Source organism: Catharus ustulatus, chromosome 3, assembly GCF_009819885.2.
Source record: "Catharus ustulatus isolate bCatUst1 chromosome 3, bCatUst1.pri.v2, whole genome shotgun sequence".
In the NCBI taxonomy this organism is placed as follows: domain Eukaryota; kingdom Metazoa; phylum Chordata; class Aves; order Passeriformes; family Turdidae; genus Catharus; species Catharus ustulatus.
This window is the reverse complement of record NC_046223.1, coordinates 87093399-87117039: the sequence shown is the minus strand read 5'-3', so window position 1 is coordinate 87117039 and position 23641 is coordinate 87093399. Positions and strand designations below refer to the sequence as shown.

The 23641-nt window shown below is 39.1% G+C and overlaps 1 protein-coding gene across 1 annotated transcript; it reads left to right on the top strand.

Annotated features, from left to right (window-relative positions):
- Positions 1–1918: 1918 nt before the first annotated feature.
- On the top strand, positions 1919–23246 carry DDX43 (DEAD-box helicase 43). Its single transcript, XM_033056613.1, has 15 exons — positions 1919–2300; positions 2674–2800; positions 4104–4211; positions 4747–4828; positions 6403–6559; positions 6645–6763; positions 7052–7162; positions 9726–9867; positions 13198–13298; positions 14049–14136; positions 15374–15501; positions 16088–16197; positions 16939–17077; positions 17822–17909; positions 21258–23246. Exons 2-15 carry the CDS (start codon positions 2743–2745, stop codon positions 21369–21371), a joined length of 1545 nt encoding a protein of 514 aa, XP_032912504.1. The 5' UTR covers positions 1919–2300; positions 2674–2742; the 3' UTR covers positions 21372–23246.
- Positions 23247–23641: the final 395 nt, after the last annotated feature.

Genomic DNA, 23641 nt, shown 5'->3' with positions numbered 1-23641 from the left:
AGGACCCTACCTAACAAGGAAATGTAAACACCCATTTAGCATTTTTTTTAGTGTAATTAAAGGGGCATGGGGTATGTCAGCTCTTTTTTGTTTTGATTTGGTTTTCTTTATTTTTTTCACACTGGTGGTAACCAAGCACTGGCACAGTTTACGCAGGGAGGTTGTAGAATCTCTGTCCTTGGAGAAAGTCACAAGCTACCTTGGCAACTGGCTCCTGGTACCCCTGCTTGAGCAGAGGGCTTGGCCCAGATGGCCTCCAGAGGCCTCCAAGCTCAGCCGTTCTGTGATTCTGTTTCCAGTGTTGTATCAGCTTTAGTACATTGAGTCATACCAAACATAAAACTTCCTTAAAGCATCATTAAGGCCTCATTTGAGATTAAATATTATGACTTCACTTAAAAAATCAGACTCCAAAGTATCAGCACGACACCAGCCTGGGTACCTGGCAAAATCACACGGTGCCACCCTCACTCCCTTGCCTCCCCTGAGGCTGCCTGCCTTCCCCCTCCACCCTACAGACCTTGGGGACTTCCCACATGTTCTCAGTTATGTCCTTGCCTCTGCTGCCTCCTCTTCCTCTGCAGCTAAAGCCAACCCAGGGCCACCCTGTGCTGGCAGAGGAGCAGGGAGAGGAAAATCAGAAAATATCAGCAATAATGTGGCCAGCAGGGCCAGTGCAGTGATTGTCCCCTAGTACTCAGTACTGGCAAGGCCACACCTGAAGTCTTCTCCCCAGTTCTGGGCCCCTCACACACCTCAGGCACTGAGGGGCTGGAGCGAGTCCAGAGAAGGGCAACAAGGCTGGCCAAGGGCCTGGAGCACAAGTCCTGTGAGGAGCGGCTGACGGAGCTGGGGTTACTTATCCTGAAGCAAAGGAAGCCCAGCGAGGCCCTTATGGAGCTCTACAACTGCCCGACAGGAGGGCACAGCCAGGTGGGTGTCAGCCTCTTCTCCCAGACTACCAGTGACAGGACAAGAGGACACAGAAGTGTCCTGAAGTGTGCCAGGGCCGGTTTAGGTTGCACGTTAGGAAGTTCTTCACAGGAGGAGTGATTGGGCATTGGAACAGGCTGCTCAGGGAGTGGGGGAGTCACCGTGCTCCAGGAAAGACCGGACGTGGCACTCAGTGCCGTGCTCTGTTTGACAAGGTGGGGCTGGATCACAGGCTGGACTCGATGATCCCAGCGCCCTTATCCCACCGAAGCCATTCCGCGGTTACGAGAAAAAACAGCAGGGGCAGCCCCGCAGAGCCAGCGCGAGCCAGCCAATCACAGCTCGCGAGCGGCCCGCCCCGGCCAATCAGCGCGGCCCGGCCTTGGGACGCGCCAAGTCCCCCCGCATGGGCGGCCGGGCCGGGTGGAGCCGCCATGTCGGACTGGGACGCGAGCAGCGATGAGGAGCTCGGCGCGTCGGACTGGCCGCGGGCCGCCGCTTCTGCCGAGCCGCTGTTCTGGTCGCCCAGCACCCCTTCGTGGGGCCGCGCCTCCGTGGAGGGCGGCGGACGACGGGGGCAGGGCACGGGGAGTCCCGGAGGGGAAGACTGGGAACTGCGAGGCGCTGAAGGCTCCGGCGGCCCGAGGCGGGCGGCGGGGAAGCGGCTGCCCCGAGCTGCGGCCGGCCAGGCTCGGGACTCTGCGGCGCCCCTCTGCTTCCACCTCGATAGCGCCCTGGTCGGGGCTCTCATAGGTAATGAGGGGTGCCCCGGGCCGGGTGCTTGAGCCGCTGAGGTAAGCGGAGCGGGGGAGGCGGTCCGGCAGTGTCCTGAGGGACTGCAACCCTGCCTTCCGTCAGTCCGGCCGTGAAGGGCCCCTCGCAGCTCCCGTGCGTCTCGTTTCACCTGGACATGGCAGGGTGCTTTTGCAGGGTTTCTGCAACTCGTCGGGGGGCTTTTCCTCCCTAAAGCGATTGAGTTGACATCTGTTTCTCAGGGCCAGCAGTGTGCAAGTGGTCTGAAATCCTCTAGTTACATGGAAGAAGGGTGACAATCTCTTGATCTAGTTTTACTCCTCCATCCCTTCTACTGAAGGGCATTCCCTTACACACAAACCTTGCACTGGTTAATTGACAAAAGAGTTGCCTAAAATCTCTTAATGGTTTAGTATCACAAATTCTTTCATTTATAGATACACATACTCATATGAAGGTCTTGGGGCTTGGTCACAAACAAAATACATGTAATTAATGTGTAGGTTTAGGCAGTTTGTCCTAAATCTCTGTAATACCTGCTGTGTATCTTTATAACAGGTCGGGGTGGAACTAAAATTAAAGAACTTGAGAATTCTTCAGGTTCCAGGATAAAGGTACCATGTGCTGTATGTTGTCAAGAAATGGGCTCTGGTGGAAACATACTTGGTTTTGTTTCTGTGTAAACCAGTTGGAAGAAGTTGAAGGGGGTTACAATAGCTGCAGTAAAATGTTTTATAATTGGTAAAAAGGAAGTGGAAGTGAGGATGCAACTTGGATGCTGTGTGAAAATAGGAAAAGGTTATTGATTTCTTTTTCCATAAGTTTGCATTTATTTCCTTTTCTTTTAGAAAAGGGATTAAAGGGACTTTACATAGAACAAGTTAAACTTCAGGATTAAAAAAAGGATCAAAAATTATTTTCAGTATGTGTTGTATAATGCTTCTCTTTGCAGTATGGAAAAAAAACTCAGAGGTGTTTTTAATCTAGGTTACAAGAGGAACCTATGAATCTGAAGTAAAGATTTTTGGCAGCGTTGATGTGCAAAACAAAGCCAAGATGTTGATTGACAACCTTGTTACAAGCTCTGACCATATTAGAGGTGGGACAGAGAAAGGTAAGAAATGTGGGATTGGGGGAAAAAGAATTATGAATTATCTTCCATATCTTTGGTAGTTTGCTGGAATGTTTTTATATTGTTAGTATTTTACGAAGTAAGTTAACTTAAACCTTTTTCTTGGCCAATGGCATCTCCTTAAATCAGAAATACTAAGATATCCTCCTTTTTTCAACTATGGACAGTTTCCCCCTCTCCCCAAACTACCAGGCTTCAGTGAAAACCAGTTCCCTTGTGTTTTCAACAATTTTATGGATGTTATGCCGCTTTGGTTTCTTGCATTATCAATCTGGTTCTTCCAAAAGACCAGTATTGGCTCTAGTGCAAGTTTTAATCTGGTATCTGTGGAATATTCCAAGTCAGTAAACTTTTATAAAGATAGTCTGTAAAGTGCTGATCATTGCATGGGCCATGCTGACTTCCTACTACTTTCAGGGGAAGTTAATGTTTTAAGATTTGATGTTGCACTTCATGCCTGGCCTTACTAGGCTTTCCTGTGGTAGCTTTGTTACATGAATACAGAAATAATTTTTGCACATTTGCATGCTGCTTATATTATTGGTATATATTGTATGTGCTTCCAACAATTTTTTGCACAAACACCATCCACAGTTGTTTATCTGATGCACTGCTGAGGAGGAAGGGATCCAGGAATTATGTTCTAGCATTTTTCTAATGTTTGGAGAGTGTGTTTCATTTTTAAAGTGCCCCAGAAGGTGGATGAGTATTTTTCAAGAGACTAGAAATATTTAAAACTGCTTTAGGTTTTGTGACAGTATTATCCCTATGTTTCCTGCCTTTCCACTAATTTTCCACACAGTTGTGTTGCTATATTTTCAGCGTAAAACTGCACTTACTTAGGAGGTGTTAACCTCTTCACAAAAGTAGAGAATATAACTAGACTGAGACTTTATTGTGATATTGTTGGATGCTTTAGACCTAAGCTTTGCTCTTGTAGCTGTTGCAGCTTTCTGTCTATATATCATCTACTGCTTTCACAAGTTTTTCAAAAGCCTACTGCCAAACAAGCCTAATTTATAGCTGGAGGAGAAGCATGTCATAACCTATCATTACTTCCTTTAAGTAGCTAAAGATGTTGGAATATTTTCCTTTTTTACAAAACTAGATATGTACATGTTTTAGCAGTGTTTCAGGCAGAGATGTAGAAAAGAATTTTCCCCTTACGTGTTCCATGTCTGTTTAAAATATATGAGGCCTTAACATAGAAAAATGTGTTTATTCTGAGGGAAGATTGCTCCCCATGATTTGTTTCATCAAACAGCAGCATTTTGTTACTCTGCAGGAAAAGCCTTGGACATTATCAAGCCTGAAAATAATCCAAAGAAACCAGTGATTAACTGGGCCTCTATTCGAGAAAACAGGGCCAAATATGAATCTATGAAGTGGGCAGGTTAGTTTTACAATTTTGATTGTATTATACTTGTCTTTATGTGTTAAATATGTTGGAATGCTTAAACATTTCTAATACTTGCTTTAAGATGACTGAATCTTTCAGAGCCCAAATTAGTGATGTATTTGCAGTGAGCTGGCCATGTTAGCATTTCTCAGCATGGTCGTGGAGGACACTGATTACTGTGCCCAGACTTAATACTCACAGTTTTTTGAACATCACCCTTTGAAAATGGTGGTTTTGTATTTGGCCACGGGAAAAAAAAACTAAGAGTTGTTAAATATACTACTATATATATGTTAGTAGAAATTACTTCAGAACTTGAAATGTGGAAAAGTGGTTTTTTTGTAGATATTGAAGTGTTTGTCTAATCCTTCATCTCTTTACATGAGCAATGGTCTTCCATCACTTCCAGCTAGTCTCCTAGCTCAAGGCACTTTTTGGGTCTGGGCTTTCCATCTCAGGCTTTAGCAGACTTACACTGACTCTGTATTCTTTTTTGCTGATTCAAGTTGAATTTTTCTGATTGTTTAAGGCTTGCCTCCAATTGAGAAAAACTTCTACAAAGAATCATCCAGGACTGCATCCATGTCACAAGAAGAAGTGGAACTGTGGAGGTAAGATCATTTCTTTAGGGAATCATCTTGCTTGGCAAAAATTACTATTAAACTGTAAATCCTAGAAAATGGGAGATGAAATGCTGAGACAGAGGTGCTAGTGCTGGGGTCTTGTAGCAACTTGATCTTTTTAAGAACTCTTTCTTGGGAATGAAACAACTAGGGGATGAGATAGTATTAGTTGTCTGGAAAATTAACTTTAGGGATTTTGTGCTTCTCTAAAAGTGTTTGATCTAGTTGAATTTCAGAACAGAAAAAAATCATGAGAGTTCACCAACTTTTGGTTATTTCTTTGCCTTTCATGAGACAGTATGTTCACATTTTCTAGGTCCTTCCAAATAGGAAAAAAAAAAGCTTTTTACTGAGTGGAATCTTCAGAGGAGTACAGAATTGAAATCAATAAGCTTATGCAGATATGGTTTAAAACTAGATGGAATTAAGCTTTAAGCAGCCACTCCCCTCGCCCCCTGTCGTGAGAGAGGGACAAAAGGCAGATTATGGGTTGAGATAAGAATTTACTGAAAACGTCAACAAGATAAGTTAAACAGCAACAACACTTATAACAACATTATATAAAAGGTGATTACATGCAAAAATGCTCGTGGAAGTCCAATCAACAGGACACCACCACAGCCAGCTCGTGAGACAAAGGAGAAAATTGTGAATGAAACTGTTTATGCCCGTGTTTGTTTCCCCAAGCCTGAGATAAAAAACGATGATGCCAAGCCCTCTGGTCAGACCATCCACACCACCTCACCACTCCATTTGCTCTCCTGAGAAAAGGAACTAAATGGCCATCGAGGGTCATTTCCTTCTTTTTCCACAGGAAACCACACCCCCTTTCTCCTGGAGAGTGAAAATCCCATCCACTCCCCAGTGATGATTTGGGTGATGCTGACTAACAATGTAGGCAGGCCCACAGGGCTTCAAGTGCCCCTCACTGCCAGTGCAAGAAAATTAACCTGCCCTTGGCTGAAACTAGGCCAGCATATTAATAACCCTTAATTAGAGGAAGCCTTGGAACAGCAATTTTTAATGTAGTCTTTTATTTGTGTTGTAATTTGGGTTTTGCCTGCTTTTAGGGGCTGGTTGTTGCAGGGGTTTTTTTGGAGCTTGTCTTACTGGTCATGTTCTTTTTCCAAAATTGTTCTGTTTGTATTCTCCAGAGTATCCGGGGAGCTACTCTGAGAACAGCTGGGGAAGGTTTTTATCAGAATATCGAATTTTGACTGATAAGTTCAAGCCATTAATTTAAATTTTGGGTTTAAAAACTTGTCATACGTATTTGTAATAGGATATAATTGTAGCCTGATAGGAGTGCAGTTCATGTTGATAACTGTATCTAAATTCAAATTAGGTGTTCTTAAGAAAGGTTGGTAATTGATACCTCCAGGAGAAGTGTTCCTGTAGAAAGACTTTTAAGAAAGATAGAAGGCTAATTCAATCCCATTCAAGAGACTGAACTTGTTTTTTCCTGTTCAAGGAGTTTAAAAATGTTAGGAAACACAGTCTTCTATGTTAGCTCTACTTTTTCAGATAATGAGACTTTAAAACAATTGCACTATTTTATACAGGAAGGAAAATAATGATATAACTTGTGATGACTTAAAAGAAGGTGAAAAGCGTTGCATTCCCAATCCTGTTTGTAAATTTGAAGATGTATTTGAGCATTATCCTGATATTATGGCAAATATAAGAAAAGTTGGTTTTCAAAAGCCTACACCAATTCAGGTATGTCTTCAATTTTGATGACTCTGTAACTGAAGCTTAAGAGAAAAATGAAAACTACATTTAAGTATTTGTTGTTTTATGTTAGTCCCAGGCGTGGCCAATTATACTCCAAGGAATTGATCTTATTGGTATAGCACAGACTGGTACTGGGAAGACATTAGCATACTTAATGCCTGGATTCATTCACTTGACTTCACAACCAATGTAAGGACTGCTCACAGGTCTGATTTGTTTAGCTGTGCATACTTCCCCCTGCACTTACCTCCTCCTGCACCCAACTCCTGAGATGATTTTCTAGTAATGAAGAAAAAAATCATGTATTGGAAAAAAAATTATAAATCTGATGGAATGAGCACCAAATTTGTCACCATAGATTCCATTAACAGCAGTGTGTACAGAGGAAGTTTGGAACAGTATGAAAATGTTCATTGTCAAGGGTGATGGACTTTGCCTGTCATTATATACCAACATTCTAAATATGCTTTGTTGCAGATCTAAAGATCAGCGTGGGGGGCCTGGAATGTTGGTCCTTGCTCCCACTAGAGAACTGGCGCTTCAGGTAGAGGCAGAGTGTTCAAAGTATGCATACAAAGGAATTAAAAGGTAGTCTTGCTTTTCACTGGTTTAAGTAATTTTTTTTCTCCTACCAATTATTACTAAATTCACCTACAAAAATAATGGCATTTAAGAGGGGAGGGGATAGTAGTAAACATAGAGTTTATATTTTCCCAGTTTTCAGAATGTCTGTTTTGACTAGTCTCAAGGTCAAAATCTATGTTACTCTGCTGATTCTTGTCCTTCTGAGTTGACGGCTAAGAAGAATCACACAGAATATGCTGAGTTGAAAGGGACAAGGATCATCAAGTCCAGCACTTAGCCCTGCAAGGACATCCCCAAGAGTCACACCATGTGACTGAGAGTAGTCCAAACACTTGAACTGTCAGGCTGATGCTGTGATAACTTCCTTTAGGAGCCTGTTCCAGTGCCCAAACACCCTCTGGGTGAAGAACCTTTTTCTAATCCAGCCTAAACCTCCCCTGACACAGCTTCAGGCCATTCCCTCTGCCCTGTCACTGCCAGCCCAGAGCAGAGATCAGAGCCTGCCCCTCCTGTTCCCCTCACAAGGAAGCTGTAACTGCACTGAGCTCTCCCCTCAGTCTCCTCCAGGCTGAACAGACCCAGTGCCCTCAGCTGCTCCTCACACGGCTTCCCCTCAAGGCCCTTCCCCATCTTTGTGGCCTCCTTTGGACACTCTCTAATAGTTCAATGTCTGTCTCACATTGTGGTGCCCAGAGCTGCCCCCAGCACTGGAGGTGAGGCTGCCCCAGCTCAGAGCAGAGCAGGACAATCCCTCCCTTGCCTGGCTGGCCATGCTGTGCCTGATGCCCCCAGGACAGGGGTGGCTCTCCTGGCTCCAGGGCACTGCTGGCTCATGTTCAACTTGCCATCAACCAGGACCCTCAGGTCCCTTTCCATGGCACTGCTTTCCAGCATGCCGTTCCCCAGTCTGTTCATACATTCAGGGTTGGCCTGTTCCAGGTGCAGAATCCAGCACTTTCCCTTGTTGAACCTCATGTGGTTGGTGATTGCCCAGCCCTCTGATTTGTCAAGGTCTCTCTGCAGGGCCTCTCTGCCCTCGAGGGAGTCAACAGCTCCTCTCAGTTTTGTATTGTCTGTGGACTTGCTTAGTAGCTCTTCCAGTCCTTCCTCCAAGTCACTTATGAGGATGTTATGAGGGCCAAGAATGGAGTCCTTGTGGGGCCCTTCTAGTGACAGGTCACCAGTCTGATGTTACCCCCATTCTCTGTAACCCTTTATGCTTGACCTGTGAGCCAGTTGCTCATTGATCCCATGGTGTGTTTATCCAGCTGTGTGCTGGACATTTTGTCCAGAAGGATACTGTGAGAGACACGATCAAAACTTTACTGAAATCCAAACAGGTTACATTAGCTGGCTTCCCTTGATCCAATTAGTGGGTTACATTGTTGTAAAAGGAAGCAGGACTTCACCCTCATAGAGCTGTGCTGGCTGTGGCCAGTGGCTACGTTGTCTTACAGGTGTTTGTCAATACCTCCCAGAATAATCTTCCCTGTAACTTCATCAGGCATTGAAATGTGACTAACAGGCTGGGGTCCTCCTTGAAAATCAGAACAATGTTCACCAGCTTCCAGTTAGCTGGGACCCTTCTGGATTCCAAGGATTGCTCAAAAATCATCGAGAGAGATTTTGCAATGACATGAGCCAGCTCTTTAAGGATTTTTGTACCAATCCTGTCATGCCCCCTAAAGCTGTAGATATCCAGCTGGAGCAGCAGATCCCTCATAATTTGCAGCTCAGCCGGGAGCGGATCATTCTTGCAGTTGTGGTTCTCTAGTCAGGGTGCTGAAATTTCCTTGGTGCATCATCTTTGTTGATGGCAGTGGCAAAGAATGGATTCAACAGCTCTGCCTTGTCTTTGTCCCTGTTTGTGATGACCATCTTCATCCTTAATGGGACAATGTCTCTGTAGAACACACCTGGCTTTCTTTTCTATGAGATTACACTGCTGAATAATGTTCAAGTTCTTGCTCACCCAAGTCTTTCTGTAATGTCATCTTCCAGCATTTTGGCCCTGAGCCATGGGGTAATTCCATCCCTATCTTTGTTTTTGTTAAACTTTGTGGTATTTTCATCAGTCTATTTCTCTAGTCTTTTTGTGGTTCTTCTGGTAAAAGCCTAATTCTCTTAAGTGTACCAACTGCTTCCCCACTTTGGTTTCATCCACAAACTTGCTAAGTGTAGATCTTCATTTAAGCAATTAAACAGACATTACTGTACTCTGAACTTACTTTTAGAGGTCTCTGTTAATTTTGTGTAGCATTTTGAATAAGTCTTGCAGTCACCCCAACAACAAAACATCTCCTTTTTGATGGTACTATATATTTTCAAAACAACCTAGAAAATATGAGCTATCTTCCTTTCACAATTACTTTCAGCAGAAAACTGTTGCTGAACTGTTAAGGAGTGTCATTCAGTGTTAATTGTATTAATTACTGCAATACTGTCTTCCTTCCTCTTGTTAATACCAGGTGATACTTTTAAAGCAACATGGTGGCATTTAATTGAAAAGGATTGGCTTTAGCTGCAACTGAATACGCTACTTCTGTGGATCTGTTTTATTCTACAGTATTTGCATCTATGGTGGTGGGGACCGAAAAGGACAGATAGACGTGGTTACCAAAGGTGTGGATATTGTTATTGCTACTCCTGGCAGACTGAATGATCTTCAAATGAACAACTTCGTAAATTTGAAGAGCATAACATATTTGGCAAGTAACTGATATGCAATGAGTAATGCACCAGCTGGGAAATGGTTGACTCAGATTCAATTTAAGCTTTAATGGAGTTTTCTTTCAACTTCAGAAGTCTTAATTACAATACAGCTTAACACTGAAATTGGTGTCAGAGGGATGATTCATACTTACTATAATTGCATTGCAGATGTGAAATATTCCCTAGGAAAAATAAAATAGCCTTGTAGCACAGCAAGCATTTTGAAAGATGCTAAATTGTTTTTTCAGTAATGTTTGTCATTCTAAAATTCATTTTGTCAGGATTAGTTACTAATGGTCTGCAGTTGTCTTTTCTTTTTAAAGGTTACCAGTGTCTCAGCTTTTTATTAGAACTTGTGTAGTAGCAGAGTCACACACAGATATTTAAATGCTGGGGAACTGACTTTCTTTTGATTTCACTGGGAAAATAGCCTTATAAATGTCATTATAATCCTTATGTCTTCATTTCATTTTTGCCTTTTGCTGTGCTCAACACATAAAACCATTGCTGTTTGTAAAATGCTTCCGTATATTCAGTTTATTTCTAACTTGTCTGTGAATTATTACCTAGTTTGACAATTTGGCCATGCTCTCTGTCTACCCCACTACCCTATGAGAGTTTAATTCTCTCCATGTTGTAACAAGTTAGCTCCAATTCTAGATGATTGTTGTGAGCTTACTGGCAAGGCCAGCAGTGCTATAGCATCATTATAAATTTGGCCATTTGGGAAAAAAGTTTATTACTGGAAGACAGGAGAGTGGCACTCTGTAGAAGACTAGCATGTAATTGCTGAGCAGGAGGAAAACAGGCCTGAAAATCTTCGTTCAGAGAACTATAGGAATATAGGTCATCTTTCTGCCAGGGTGAAGTACAGGCATGCCACAAGCACACACTGCTTCATAAAGCAGTGGGTATTGAACCAGAAGCATGTTTCAGTATGCACAGCATGTACTATAGCATGACACTGCTAAAAAGAATTAACTATCAAATTGAAGAGTATGATCATGTGAAGCAAGGAGGAGAGACGTTGCACCACTAGCAGTTAAATGTTTTCAGAAGAACCAGTGCAAGGACCGTGTGTTGTGATATGGTTAAGGTCTCATGCCTCAGACTTTAAGGAAATTCTGTGCTAACAAAGTCCCATGTGGAAAACTGGACATTGAAAATTCTGCCTTTTTGTCATCTTCCTCTGTATTTATCCTTGTAGTTTCTTTTACTTTTCAATATATAAGATATTTTCTTATAGATAGTTTCCAGAGCTTCGTTGTCAGTTTTCAGCCAACAAATAATTTAATCTTGCAGCCTTACTTTAGGAAAAAAGAGAGTGGCAATAGATTTCACGTTTACCACCTTGGATGAAGAACACCCTTCATTGAAGAACTTAATTTACACTTTTTTCATTTAAAGATACCATTACGGAGTCTTGGGATGGTTCCAACAGTTAACTGAGTATTACTTGCTGATATGATACAATTGTTTCCCAAAGGGCTTCCAAGATCAGATACTGGGGTACAATTGTTAAAAAACCATAACCAACATAATGTACCACCCCCAGGAAAAAAAAACAAACAAAAAAACCAACCAAAACCAAGCTCTGTTAATTATGTCTAAATAGGTATTGGACCCAAGGTGAATTTGAGAGTAGAATTTCTCTTCTTGCCTGACAGAACCATCAAGTTGGTCTAGTCTTAATTCAGATTTTTATGAAGCCATAAATTCAAGATAGGCTGCTGTTTTTCAGTATTTTGGAAGTAAGATTGTAAATTGTCATAAACAGCCTCTTGATTGTTCAAAATACATGTCATGAAAATATGCTTTTTGTTTCCCTGTGTTTAGTGTAAATCAGTATTCATTCATCAGTAATCTGATGAAGTAACCTTAATTCTTTACACTTCATGCTGATAAAGCAGAAGGAATGAAATGGGAATTGTGCATGAATAACTGGGAAACCTTTAGGAGAAAGTGTATTTAAAAATATGTATATAAATCATGAAGGAGAATGTAAAAGGTAGATTGGAGTAGTGCTTTTATTCTTCAATTTTAAAAAATAGTGTAAAACTTACCAGTAACTGATTTAAAAAGGAAAAAGGATTTAGCCTTTAATCTCAATGAAGCAGATCTCAGAAGCAATAAAAGTAAACTTCAACTACCCTGATCCATCGATTAGACACAGATGCTTTCTTTTCCCCCTAGAGTCAAGTGCCAGTGAGCTTAATAGAAAGCTTCTACTGCTGAAAAAGGCATAGCAGCCAACTCTGTATGTAAAATTAGTGATGTTTTAGCCTTGCTATTCTATTAGAATTCATGTAGTTAATGAAATCTCCATGAGCCTTCTAAAAGTAAAGAGAATTAAACCAAGAAATAGAATTCTTGTCTTGTCTCTCAGCTGATAATCTGTTGTTATTTCAGAGATTTACATAGATAATGTACTAAACCCCTTTAATATAATAAAATATCAGAGAATAATGGAGCAGGAAAATTAGGACAGTAGGAAGGGATTATCATCAATGTCTTATATTTCCACGTAAATAACTAGAAATTGTCATTACTTAAAACCAAAAGCATAATCCATATAACCTTAATTTTCAAATAGATTTTATATAAATCAAAGGAGATAAAGGAGTCTCAGATGTCAGTCTTCTTTCTTTGTATGAGACTGAAAACATTTGCAAGTGTGCTTGTATATTAGAAAACTTATCAGTTCCAAAGAGTTGTTCTCAGACTTCCAGCTCACTTGTTCACTTCTGGCTGTTTTTACCAGATGAAACAAGCTTGTGCTCTGGGAGTTGTGCAGTGTCCTAGTGTGAGCCAGAATGTATGCTCTGGCTTTTTTCCTACTTTTAATGAGGAACTAAATTGACAAGTGATATTTTGATCCTGTATGAGATTTCTAATGAGGTAGAAATGAGATTTCCCCTTTAAATTGCAAACAATTTCTTAATGTGTGTTGAGCAGGTTGCTCCCCTCTGGGTTTTGTTGGTTATGGGTTTTTTGGTTCTTTGGTTTTTTGTTGTTTTAATTTGTGCTTAATTTTAGCCATCAACCTAATTATTGATAAAACAAACAGTTGATTTTTTCTTTTTTGATTTTAAATGCTCTTAAAGAACAGTGCATTTTCTTGGTTTGCCTAAAAGTATAGTACTGAATGAAAAAGTATCAAGGAAATTGAAGAGGAAAATAGAAGTTGGACAGGTTTTGCAGTAAGTTATGGAGGAGATTTTACAATTAAAACAGTTGCCATTAAAATATTTTTCTGTGTAATGTCCTGCTGAAACAAACCCCTATCTGAGGGACCAGGTGGACTAAATAACCTTGTTCCTGAGCAGGTTTTAGATGAGGCTGACAGAATGCTGGATATGGGATTTGAACCTCAGATAATGAAGATCCTAATAGATGTGCGTCCTGACAGACAAACTGTTATGACGAGGTATCTAAACACAATAGCGCTCAGGACTTGAACATAAGGTTATTAAACAAGTTGACAATTATTGAACAAATTAATTTCAAAACAATTGTGCCAGTTATTAACATTTGTAGTAGTTTTCTTTCTCATTCAGTCTAGTCAGTCCCAATGAGTCATTTGGCAATTTTTTTTAAATTTTGTACTGTCTTTTCTGATGTTTTACATTAAATATAAAGACAGTTAAGTTTCCCAAAAAAAAGAAGGTATCCCGGATGTGTTAGAATTTGCCATATCAGTTTGAAATGCTGACTTACACTTCTCCATCTAGGACCAAATGCATTTCCTGACTTTCTGATTAGTATCTGTGCTAGTCTGTACCTGGATTAATTTTGAAATTACACAGCTTTTGGGAACTTAACAATCAAATATCCCAACAGTAATTTTTGTTCCCATGTTTTACATTTGAGCTGTTGTTTTAGAAAACAGACTAGAAACTTGCTTATTAGATATTATTCAACTACTAAACTCAGCTGAGATTTCAATAGAAAAGCTCCATAATTGCCTGTACTTTTAACCAAAATAATTACCTTTTAAACTTGAGTGCTGTTTATTATTAATTTAAGATTAGTTAAACTCAATACCATTACTGCATATGTGTTCCACTGGTGTGTAAGAAAGGGGAAAAAAAGGAGAATATGATGAAATTAATGAATTGGAGAAGATTTGGCATGCTATTCTCATGCACGTGTGTTTTCCTCTTCACTCCCTGTTTAGTGCTACTTGGCCTGATGGTGTCCGTCGCCTAGCAAAATCCTACTTGAAAAATCCCATGATTGTATATGTTGGCACTCTAGACTTAGCAGTAAGTTGTCCTTTTTTGTTTTTTCCCCTTCCTTTTGTAGAAGAACCTATGCTTGAGACTGGAAAGTTTTTGCTTGTAATTAACTGTATGTGTGCAAATGCAGATATCTTTTGCAATCAATCTGAGCTTTCAAGAAACAACTCCATGCTATTCATTTTAAAGTTTCTTTAAGAGTTCAGAAAAAATTTAAAAGTATAAACAAACATTTTTCTGTAACAACATCTGGAAATGTTAGCTCTCCAGTAGAAGACATCACAGGTGACAAGTATCAATCATACTGAATGTTGTACTTCACAGGGCCAAGTGTTTTTGTGTGATCCCTTGGTTTTGCAACCTTAATTTTGGTTCAGCAAGTTCTTGTTCTTTACTTGGTTTTCCTTCTGAAGGTTCCTTCTAATGCATACAGATCCTTATCTAAATATGTGTTTCCTAATTACATCTTTCTCAAATGGAGTGGGAGCTTTGTTTTAAACTCTTGGAGAACTTGTCTAGTACAGGAAGTATGTGTTAGAGTAAGACCTGTCTTTAATGTCCAGAACTTCTAACATGTGGATATAGTTGCTTATTTGTCATTGTTGTGCAGCTGTGGGTAGTTGGCTCCAGTACCAGCAGAATTTACAGAAACAGTAGTTCACCCAAGATCTTAGGAAATATTCCTTTTCACTTCCATTTTTTTTTTTAGTGATAAGGAATGACAAAACCTAGTATCATGATACCATACCATGAGAATGTCTAGACATTTTATTCTACTTATTAGTTATACCCTAGACATTCTGTGGTAACTGTTAGAATTAATGGAGTAAAGTTTTTAATGAACTGTTATTGGAATAGAACTGGTAATTTCAAAGAGATTTACAGCATCTTTAAAAGCCTGTAATTTCAAGTAAGACTACCATTGTTCCAACTTGTTCTGGATTAACATGAAATATTTGCAAAAAAAAGAACTTCAGTGTGTTTTCCACTAAAAATATATCTATTTCACCTCACTAATCCATACCCTTTAAATCTTTGCAAATAAATGGTTTGGTAAACTGCTTAAGGGTAAATTTAATTTTTCTCCTAAAGCAATGAGGAGGTAAGAAATCTGCATTGTTTGAACTCCAAACTGATACATATTAAAATAGTTTTTTATGGTATCATATATTAGTAGTTTTATAACATGGCAATATGGGAATTAACAGGAAAAAATATTATTCTTATCTGTTTCTACCTAACATCCCTTTTTGCTGTTTGACAGGCAGTAAACACAGTACAACAAAAAGTTATTGTTATCCCCGAGGAGGAAAAGAGAACTTTCATGCATAACTTCATTAAGTCTATGAAGCCAAAAGATAAGGTCATCATTTTTGTGGGAAAAAAGCTTACGTATGTAATCATTTCCCAGTATCATCTCTGTTTGGGGTTTTTTTCCTAACAGAAATACTGAATAGTTTCTTAGTTCACAGAATAACTATCAAGTGTAATAGCTCTTCTCCACAATGTGCTGCTAATAGTATTGTTTTTATTTATTTATTTCTTCCTTCAAACTGACTGGCAGTTTGTATCTTTTTTAATAATTTTAATGGTGGTGGTAAGTCTCAATCTCACGTAGTTCAGGTGGGATGTTTGGATTCTTGGTGAGACATGAATGTGATGCACTGTTCACTTTCATACACCTCTTGTGCGTGCAAGACCTGATTAATGTGGGGAGTGGTCATTGTATCATAGTTGAGCTTTTTTAGTGAACAGCACAAAAGTAATCTAGTATTACTCTAAAGTATAAATAAAGGCAAACATTTCTATGTGGATTAGACTTGCTTTCCTATTTTATAATAGGTATCCTCAGTAACATTTTGGCCTAAGTAACATTTAGCTTTTGTTGTCACATTACTGTCTTTTTGATTTAAATCTAGATACTGCACTATTTTGTTTATTTTTTTTTTTGAAGAGCCGTTGCTTTATTTCACCCTAGAGCTGATGACTTAGCAAGTGACTTTGGTATCCAGGGAATTCCAGTGCAGTCCCTTCATGGTAACAGGGAACAATGCGATCGAGAGCAGGCTTTGGATGACTTTAAGAAAGGTGAGTTTGTACTGAAGTACTGATTTGGTTTTGCCAGACTTTTAAAGTTTGTTCTGTTCACAACTTGTGTATTTCTAAGTGTCATGTCTCTTTGGTACAGTAGAAATGAAAATATTAAAGAGCTCTGAATTACACATTTTTCTTTTTGTCAAATTAATAAAGAAAAAGACGTAGCAGACAAAGAGATGGCTCTTTATTAAAATTTTGAATGTCTGGGAGTTTAATAATCTAAAGTACTGCTTATTTTACTTTTGACATTTCTTTAAAAGTTGACGTCGTGTTTGTCTATGGTAAATGTAAATGTCATATGATGCTTTCAGTAAAACAGTCCTGCTCCAGATTATGCTATAGGGTTGTGTGGACACATATATGTGAACGCAATTCGGGGTTATGTGAACACATGCTAGTAAAAGGCTGGGATTGTGACAAGAGTATCAGCTGAGAATATAGTTGTAGAAGTTTTTGTTCTTTAGAGAGACTCTTCATATCAACCAGGCATATTTCTTGCTTTTCCTGCACTCAGCTGTTCTACTTGTGAAGTGAAAATAATAGTAAAATGACATTTTGGGTGCTTACTTTACCAGCTTATATTTGAAGCTAACTCAGTGTGACATGCAACCAGCATGTTTTTACTTTCTGTTAAGAATAATAAGTGCATGTAAGCTAGAAGACCAATAGACTGGAATATGTTTTCTGTTTGTTCCGTAAACTCCTGTTCTTTTCCTGTCGTACCTACTGTAGGCAAGGTTCGAATATTGGTAGCTACTGACTTGGCATCCCGTGGCCTTGATGTGCATGACATTACTCACGTTTTTAACTTCGATTTCCCTCGCAACATTGAAGAATATGTTCACAGAGTAGGGCGTACTGGAAGAGCAGGGTAAGCGCTTACCAGAAAACAGGAATGTATTATCAGTGTTTTGTTGTGTTTTATGCACTGCATAGGTGTTTTTCTTGTCAGATTCTAGAGGCAACAGGTGATGTGGGGTGGGGGAGTGAAGACTTCAGTCTATCAAAGTATGTTGTAGAAACACACTACTTCATATCTTTAAATTAATTCTCTGTTAAATTGAAGGCAAGTTTTACACTTTGCTGTTACTGAATGAAGGGTGTTTGAAAGCTGGTTTAAATATGAGGAAGAATTAGAAAAACAATTTGCATTGATATTCTGGAATGTTACTTCCTTGTTTGTCTTTTCACAAGCAGCTGATTTATTTAGTTTTCTAGACAGCACATTGAGAAGACACATCTGTAGGTTCAAAGTCTGCAGCTGATCATGGTGATGTAGTTTAGTGGTGTTTCTTTTGGATGCTGCTTTCCCAGGCTGGTACAAGTGGGATTTTTCTCATTTAATCGTGATATGAATGTGTGTCTCTTCATACTTAAATATGTTGCCATTATGCTATGTTTTTTATCTAAAAGTCTAAATTAGTTGTGCATTTGCTCCATTTTGGATGAATTGCTGTATTCTGGTTTTTATGAAAAGTGGCAGAGTTAACGCACAAGCCACTTTTATTCTATCAGCTGGGTAATATTGTCTGTAGTACAGTTCATTACTACCTAGGTCAGTATAAAAGCCTGGCAGTTGTTTTAATGATCTGCAGTTGTTTCCTTCCTTGTTTAGGCGCACTGGGGAGGCAGTAACACTTGTCACGAGCAATGACTGGAGGTTTGCGTCTGAGCTGATTGACATTTTGCAGAGAACAAACCAGGTAAGAATACTTTACTAGGTAAGATTTATATTGGTTCTAGGTTAGCACCTGAAGCAGGTCATGAATGTCTTAAGCCTATTTAGACCCTTCTTGGTGAGTGTTTGTGGTGTCTCAGGGAAGGAAGATGGGTATTTCAGTCTGTCTTGTCCTAGATAGTCTTAGCTGTGTTTTGCCTTACAGATGAGTCCCAGGAAGTAACTGTGAACTTTAACCAAAGCCTTCCATGTTAAAAAAAAAGTAACTAACATACACTTTGAGGTCTGCAAAGGAATGATAGGGTTTATATCATAATATTTTATTCCCTTTATATTTCACTTCTGCATGCAGGTACCAATGTTCTTGTTTAACAGTGTAAATATCAGCAGTACTTATATCAGGAGAAGCTCAACTATCTTATCAGTTTATTGTATCTGACAGTTGTGACACCTGCATGAACTTTTTCAAGCTGTCATTCTTACTGATGATTATAAATAATATGGGAAATGGAACTGGAATGTGATCTCTTTCTTTAAAGAAGCATATTTTTTCTGGATACCATCTCTGAGAAAACAGAGACAACTGTGTTGCTGTTTCTTGCTGTATCAAAGAACAATATTTTGCCTGATTTATAGTAAACCCCCAGTTCAAATCCTGACTTGAGCTGAAATTTTGTTTGTTTGGGTTGTGATGTGTGTTTGTTTGTTTTTTGGATGGGAGTTTGAGTACATAGTAAATGGATTTTATCTAGAATCTGTGGTTTTTACTATGGATACTTAACTCAGACTTTAAACCCTGGGTTGGACCTTCACCTCAATCTTGTGGTTTATAACTCTTCTTTGAAAGATGTTACATTGCTTTATTGCAAACCTAGTGAGATGCTTTTGAGGAAGGAAAAGAAGAAAAAAAAAACAAGTGTAGAAGAGTGGTCACCTAATAATAATTCCTTAAAGTTGCAGATTTGGAGTTTTGGTTGATGTGAGGTTTATTTTTGCTTTGTTTTTATTCAGAAAATGCAAGAGGTGAAACCAGTAATGATACTGTGAAGCTGCTTTAGAGGTGCCTTGTGTTTTGTATTCTGAGTTAGCAATTACCTTTCAAGCCTTATCCCCAGCTGCAGACTGCAAAGATCCCAAACTGGTTTTGGTTTTTGTGATGTGTGATAGTTCACCTGGGAATAAGTTTCTGAGTTCAGAGGAGAAAAGAAGAACTCTGAATTCTTGCTTTCAGAAGTTACTACTAGTCACAACATTATTCTCAAACTTAGTTATGTCTGATAGAAAGAAAGTATCCCTACAGATAAAAAAGCATTGGGTTTTTTTCTCATGACAATGAAAATACCATAGTTTCAGTCTTAAAACATCATCAGTCTTAAAAGTGAGAACTGAAGGTTCAGAATACCTTGATTTCAAAACAAGCTAGCTGCTTTTGTTAGCCAAATATTCTCCATGATTTTGGATCTACAGGTTATATAAAGTAAAACAGGTTCAACAAAAAGGTGTCTGTTTCATGCTGAAGGAATCTTTTATAAATAAAAGCTTATTAAGAAGCATGGAGAGATTTATTGAACAAACAGGTGGGAAAACAGTAATCTCTGAAATACCAAGAAAAGCATTCCATATAAACTATGGCATCTTTTTCTATTTTCTCACTTGGACATACACTACCTGTATGTTTAGCAGATGCACAGATTGTTCATGAACAGTCTCAACAAGCCACTAGATACTGGTTATTACCTCATTCAGATTTTTATGTTTCTGTATCTTCATGTCTTCCCACTCTTGCCTTGTGCTTGCTCAGAAACCACTCTTTCAAGAAATTGTTTCGATTTTAGTTTGGAATAAGTTAGGCTTCAAGCTCTAGGAGAGGATCTGATACTGGGAAGAAAATCATACAATGTTTCAACTGAAAAATAACTTTGTCTCATTACTTATATCTCCATTTACAAGTCTGTTGTGACTTTAAGCTAGAGATAAATAATTTTTAACTTTATTTTTAAATAATGTTTGAAACTAGGGCAGAATGGACTTTTCCAGAGTTGTCATAGTTTGCCAGAATAGTTGCTTAACAGTAAGAGCAGTTCACATAAAACATATACCAGTGAGCTGTCCCTCATGCCTGCTTAAGAAAAAGTTGCTGATAGCAAATAGCAACCATTGCTCAATTATAAAGCCTGACAAAAGAAATGGAGACTAGAGGAATATAAGTTCCTGCTTCACCACACCTTTTGTCCTGGCTGCATTCTCCATCTGTTCAAGCATTGCCAAGCCCAGGCACTCACAGGGGACACTTTAAGGTATTTACATTTGTTTGTACTCTGCTGTTTGCACTGTATTTTTGCCACTGGCAGACAAAAATCACAGATACTGAGTAAACGTGTTAATAGCACATTCACACACTGCTCTCTGCTCTGATCAGGGGACTGATTCTGGATGGGGTGACTTCCATCAATGGCCACGTGCCATCAGGGATTGTTGAAGTGGGCTGGCTTTGACAAATCAGTGATCTGAGACCTCTTGACAATATAGTTGCCCACAGTGCTTTTTGCAGTAAACATTTCATTAATTTCAGCATAATGCCTGACTTGGTTTAAGAAGTCTTGTTGGATACTGCCTTTGTTCTGTGAGCAAAAGAATGGTATCTGACTTTTTTTTTTTAAATCACTGTCACTCAACGTAATAAATCTGTTATTCTTCACATCTGGCCTGAGTTGTTAAGGACTTTGAGGTGAGAGTGTTTTGATGATACTATTCACCTTTTCCACATAATTACAAGCATGCCAAAAACCCCTGTGGACTGTGATAATATATTCTTGCCACCTCCCAGTGGTGGGAGATCTGACTGTTTCCTCCTGCCCTTCTTTCCTTGTCTTTTAGCACATGAGAACTGTTCCTATGACAGCACTTTCTTTAAGTCACAAAGTTTCTCTTCAGAGGCTCTTAAAACTTCCATAAGGAATTTAATACAAATCAACATTCAAATATATGTATATAGTATATCATCACCTTTAAGTGGCACTGGGCATTTTTACCAGCTGTTCTTTATAACTAAAAGATACATTTGTTTGAATTATGATGTTGTAATTAGCTGATAATATGTTGCCATCCGATATGGTGATATAAGCAAAGAGGTATTATTGAAAATCCAGAGACACTAATGATGATTATTTTTCAGTATATTTCAGTATAATCTTATGTAAAAAGATTTCTCTCTGCATTTTTACAGAAAAGAATCTTCAAAGTGACAGGAGCCAGATGAATAATGAAATCAAGTTTGGGAACACACAGATCAATAACATTTCTGTAAAGCAGGGTCTTAAAGTTTAGATTTATAATTCACCTTGGTTTTTTTTTTTGCCTGCTTTCTTATTAGGTAGTTCCTGACAAGCTTATTGCAATGGCAGACAGATACAAACAATCACAAATGAGAAAAGAAATTGAGAAGGATACACAAAGACCTTGGAAAAAGCCCTCAAAATCAGTATAATCCCTTGAAGCTACTGAAACAGAGGAAACAATTTTAAGTAGTGTGAGCATCCATGGGCTTGAATTTATAAGTTTCATTTTGTGTTTGATTATTTTCTGTAGCTGTCCTATTTTAACTTCTCAAAAGTGTCTTGGAAAAGAAAACTGGATTAACTCTGTATAGGAATAAATCTGGTTTTGCACTTGGACACTATTTTCACATGAAAATTGTTTTCTTTTTTCTTGTGTGATGTATGAAACTTCTAAAGCCATTATCTACTGGTTAAAAACGAATATTGTGGCTTTGTTCGTTTGGGTTTTTCTTTAGTTAAATGCAGTATTACTATGTAAGAATTTAAAAGATATTTTTTCCTTGAAATTCAGAGAACTGGATTATTCAATGTTTGTCAATGTAGTTTCAAAATACTGTACCTTTGCCTTGATATGCTGCCGGCATGCAGAAGTATTTCTCAGGGTAACAAAAACTGCTCTGTTTGCCATTACTTATGTTTGATGAAGCAAGTTTTCTTTATTCTTATTTTAAAACTTAACATTGGAAGTCATTTTTAAGACTTGTGTGTCAAGATTTTTTTGAGAGAGGTCTGCATTTTCTTGTAATGGAGGGGAGCATGACAAGAAGTACTTGTTTGTGGCTAGCTGGGGAAGAAAATCAGCTTCTGGTTTTCTGGTTTTTGTGGATGTAATATTCTAGCTTAAGGAATAAAACCAGAATTTACTAGAAAAATGTTAACAAAGTCATGGAGAAAATAATATATTTGAAGGTCAGCTTTTATTTCTTCCAGATAAAGTTGATTCACACTTCACATTTGGATGTCAGGTTCTGTCACACAGACTCCCAGTGATAATGGGGCATGTTTTCTACTCTTTGAAATTTATATGGGAAGGAGTCATTCCTTCATTTGATGCTTTATCTGAACTTGTGTTTATTTATGTCATGATTGAATATAAACTAATAAACAAAATCCAGGAAAATTAGAATATTCTAGTAAAATTACTCTCTAAATATTCTTCTCTTAGTTTGCTCATAATTGAGGTAAATCTGGGGATTATTCAAGCCAGTAGGTTATTTTGCCTTCAAAAAGTGGGCTGAAAAACATGGACTTCCCATGGCTTCTATAAGTAGAAGCAAAAGATGCATTTATTTGCAGCACAGCAGTTTTCAAATGCAGTGTACTTCTCACCTGCACAATTTTAGTAATAGGAAATAATTACTTTTTTTTCTTAACACATATTTCTTCCATATGAGAAAAATGGATATGAATTTCAGTTTCAGGAGTGTCCAGTTCATGCTGCATTTTGGTTTTGATAACTTTTGATATTAAGAGTATTCATCCTTGATACAGGTAGAAAGATGTATTTCTTTCTACATGATTCATCATATAAATAAATGCTCATTGGCACAAAACCATCTACTCTGTTGCAGGATGTTAGGTAACGATGTTTCCCATCCAAAGTCCAATGAAAACGCTGATTTCTAAAGTAATTCTGAAGACTCATAAAGGATAAATTACTTCAGGAACTTTTGTATCACTCAATAAAATATTCTCTCTCTGCTAACTGTTGCTGGTGATTGTCCTCTGCAAAAGATCATCCATGCAGGTGATCTGGAGAAGTTGTTCTGGTTAATGTTGACGTAACTCAACATTAAGTGACTTTTTTTTCTTTTGAAAGGAATGTGTTTTGGATATTCTGCAGTAGATCTTAATTTAAATAAAATTGTCATTTTTCCCTTTATGCAGTCATCAATGCCTTTGTATTTGGAAACATAGAAATTACACGTGGGAAATGAACTTTTGCAAATTCTTCTATATGTTCTTAGCATACCTTGAAGATACTTTGCAGGTGACATATACATTTGGGTAGGCAAGGTAAATATTACAGTAGTTTCACGAATACAAGCCGCACGGATTATAAGCCGCACCCCCGGTGCCTCGACAATGTTGCTGTCTTTGTCAATAGATAAGCCGCACCCCGAATATTAGCCGCACTTTCGTTCGTCGCGAGAATCCGTGCGCAGCTTTCACAAATTGGCCAATTAGTAACAGGATCGCGGCATAGCGGGCTTTACTGGCTCGGGGCGGGGCCAGGCAGGCTCGGTCCGCTCATGGTTGCTGACAGGGCCGGCCGGGTGGTGCTGCAGCCGCCACCGGGCTCACTGGCCCCCCTCTTCCGTCAGCACCGCCCCGCTGCCGCGTTCGCTCGCCCGGCCGGCGGGCCAGCCACTGCTGCCGCTGGCAGGCATGCCGGCCGCCTCGCCGCTGCGTTCACGTA

Excerpts from the sequence above, each read along its gene's own strand:
- DDX43 (XM_033056613.1), top strand. The coding sequence starts at position 2,743 with ATGTTGATTGACAACCTTGTTACAAGCTCTGACCATATTAGAGGTGGG. Across the intron at positions 7,163-9,725 it reads GCATACAAAGGAATTAAAAG|TATTTGCATCTATGGTGGTG; the intron begins GTAGTCTTGCTT and ends TTTATTCTACAG. Across the intron at positions 13,299-14,048 it reads AGACAAACTGTTATGACGAG|TGCTACTTGGCCTGATGGTG; the intron begins GTATCTAAACAC and ends CTCCCTGTTTAG.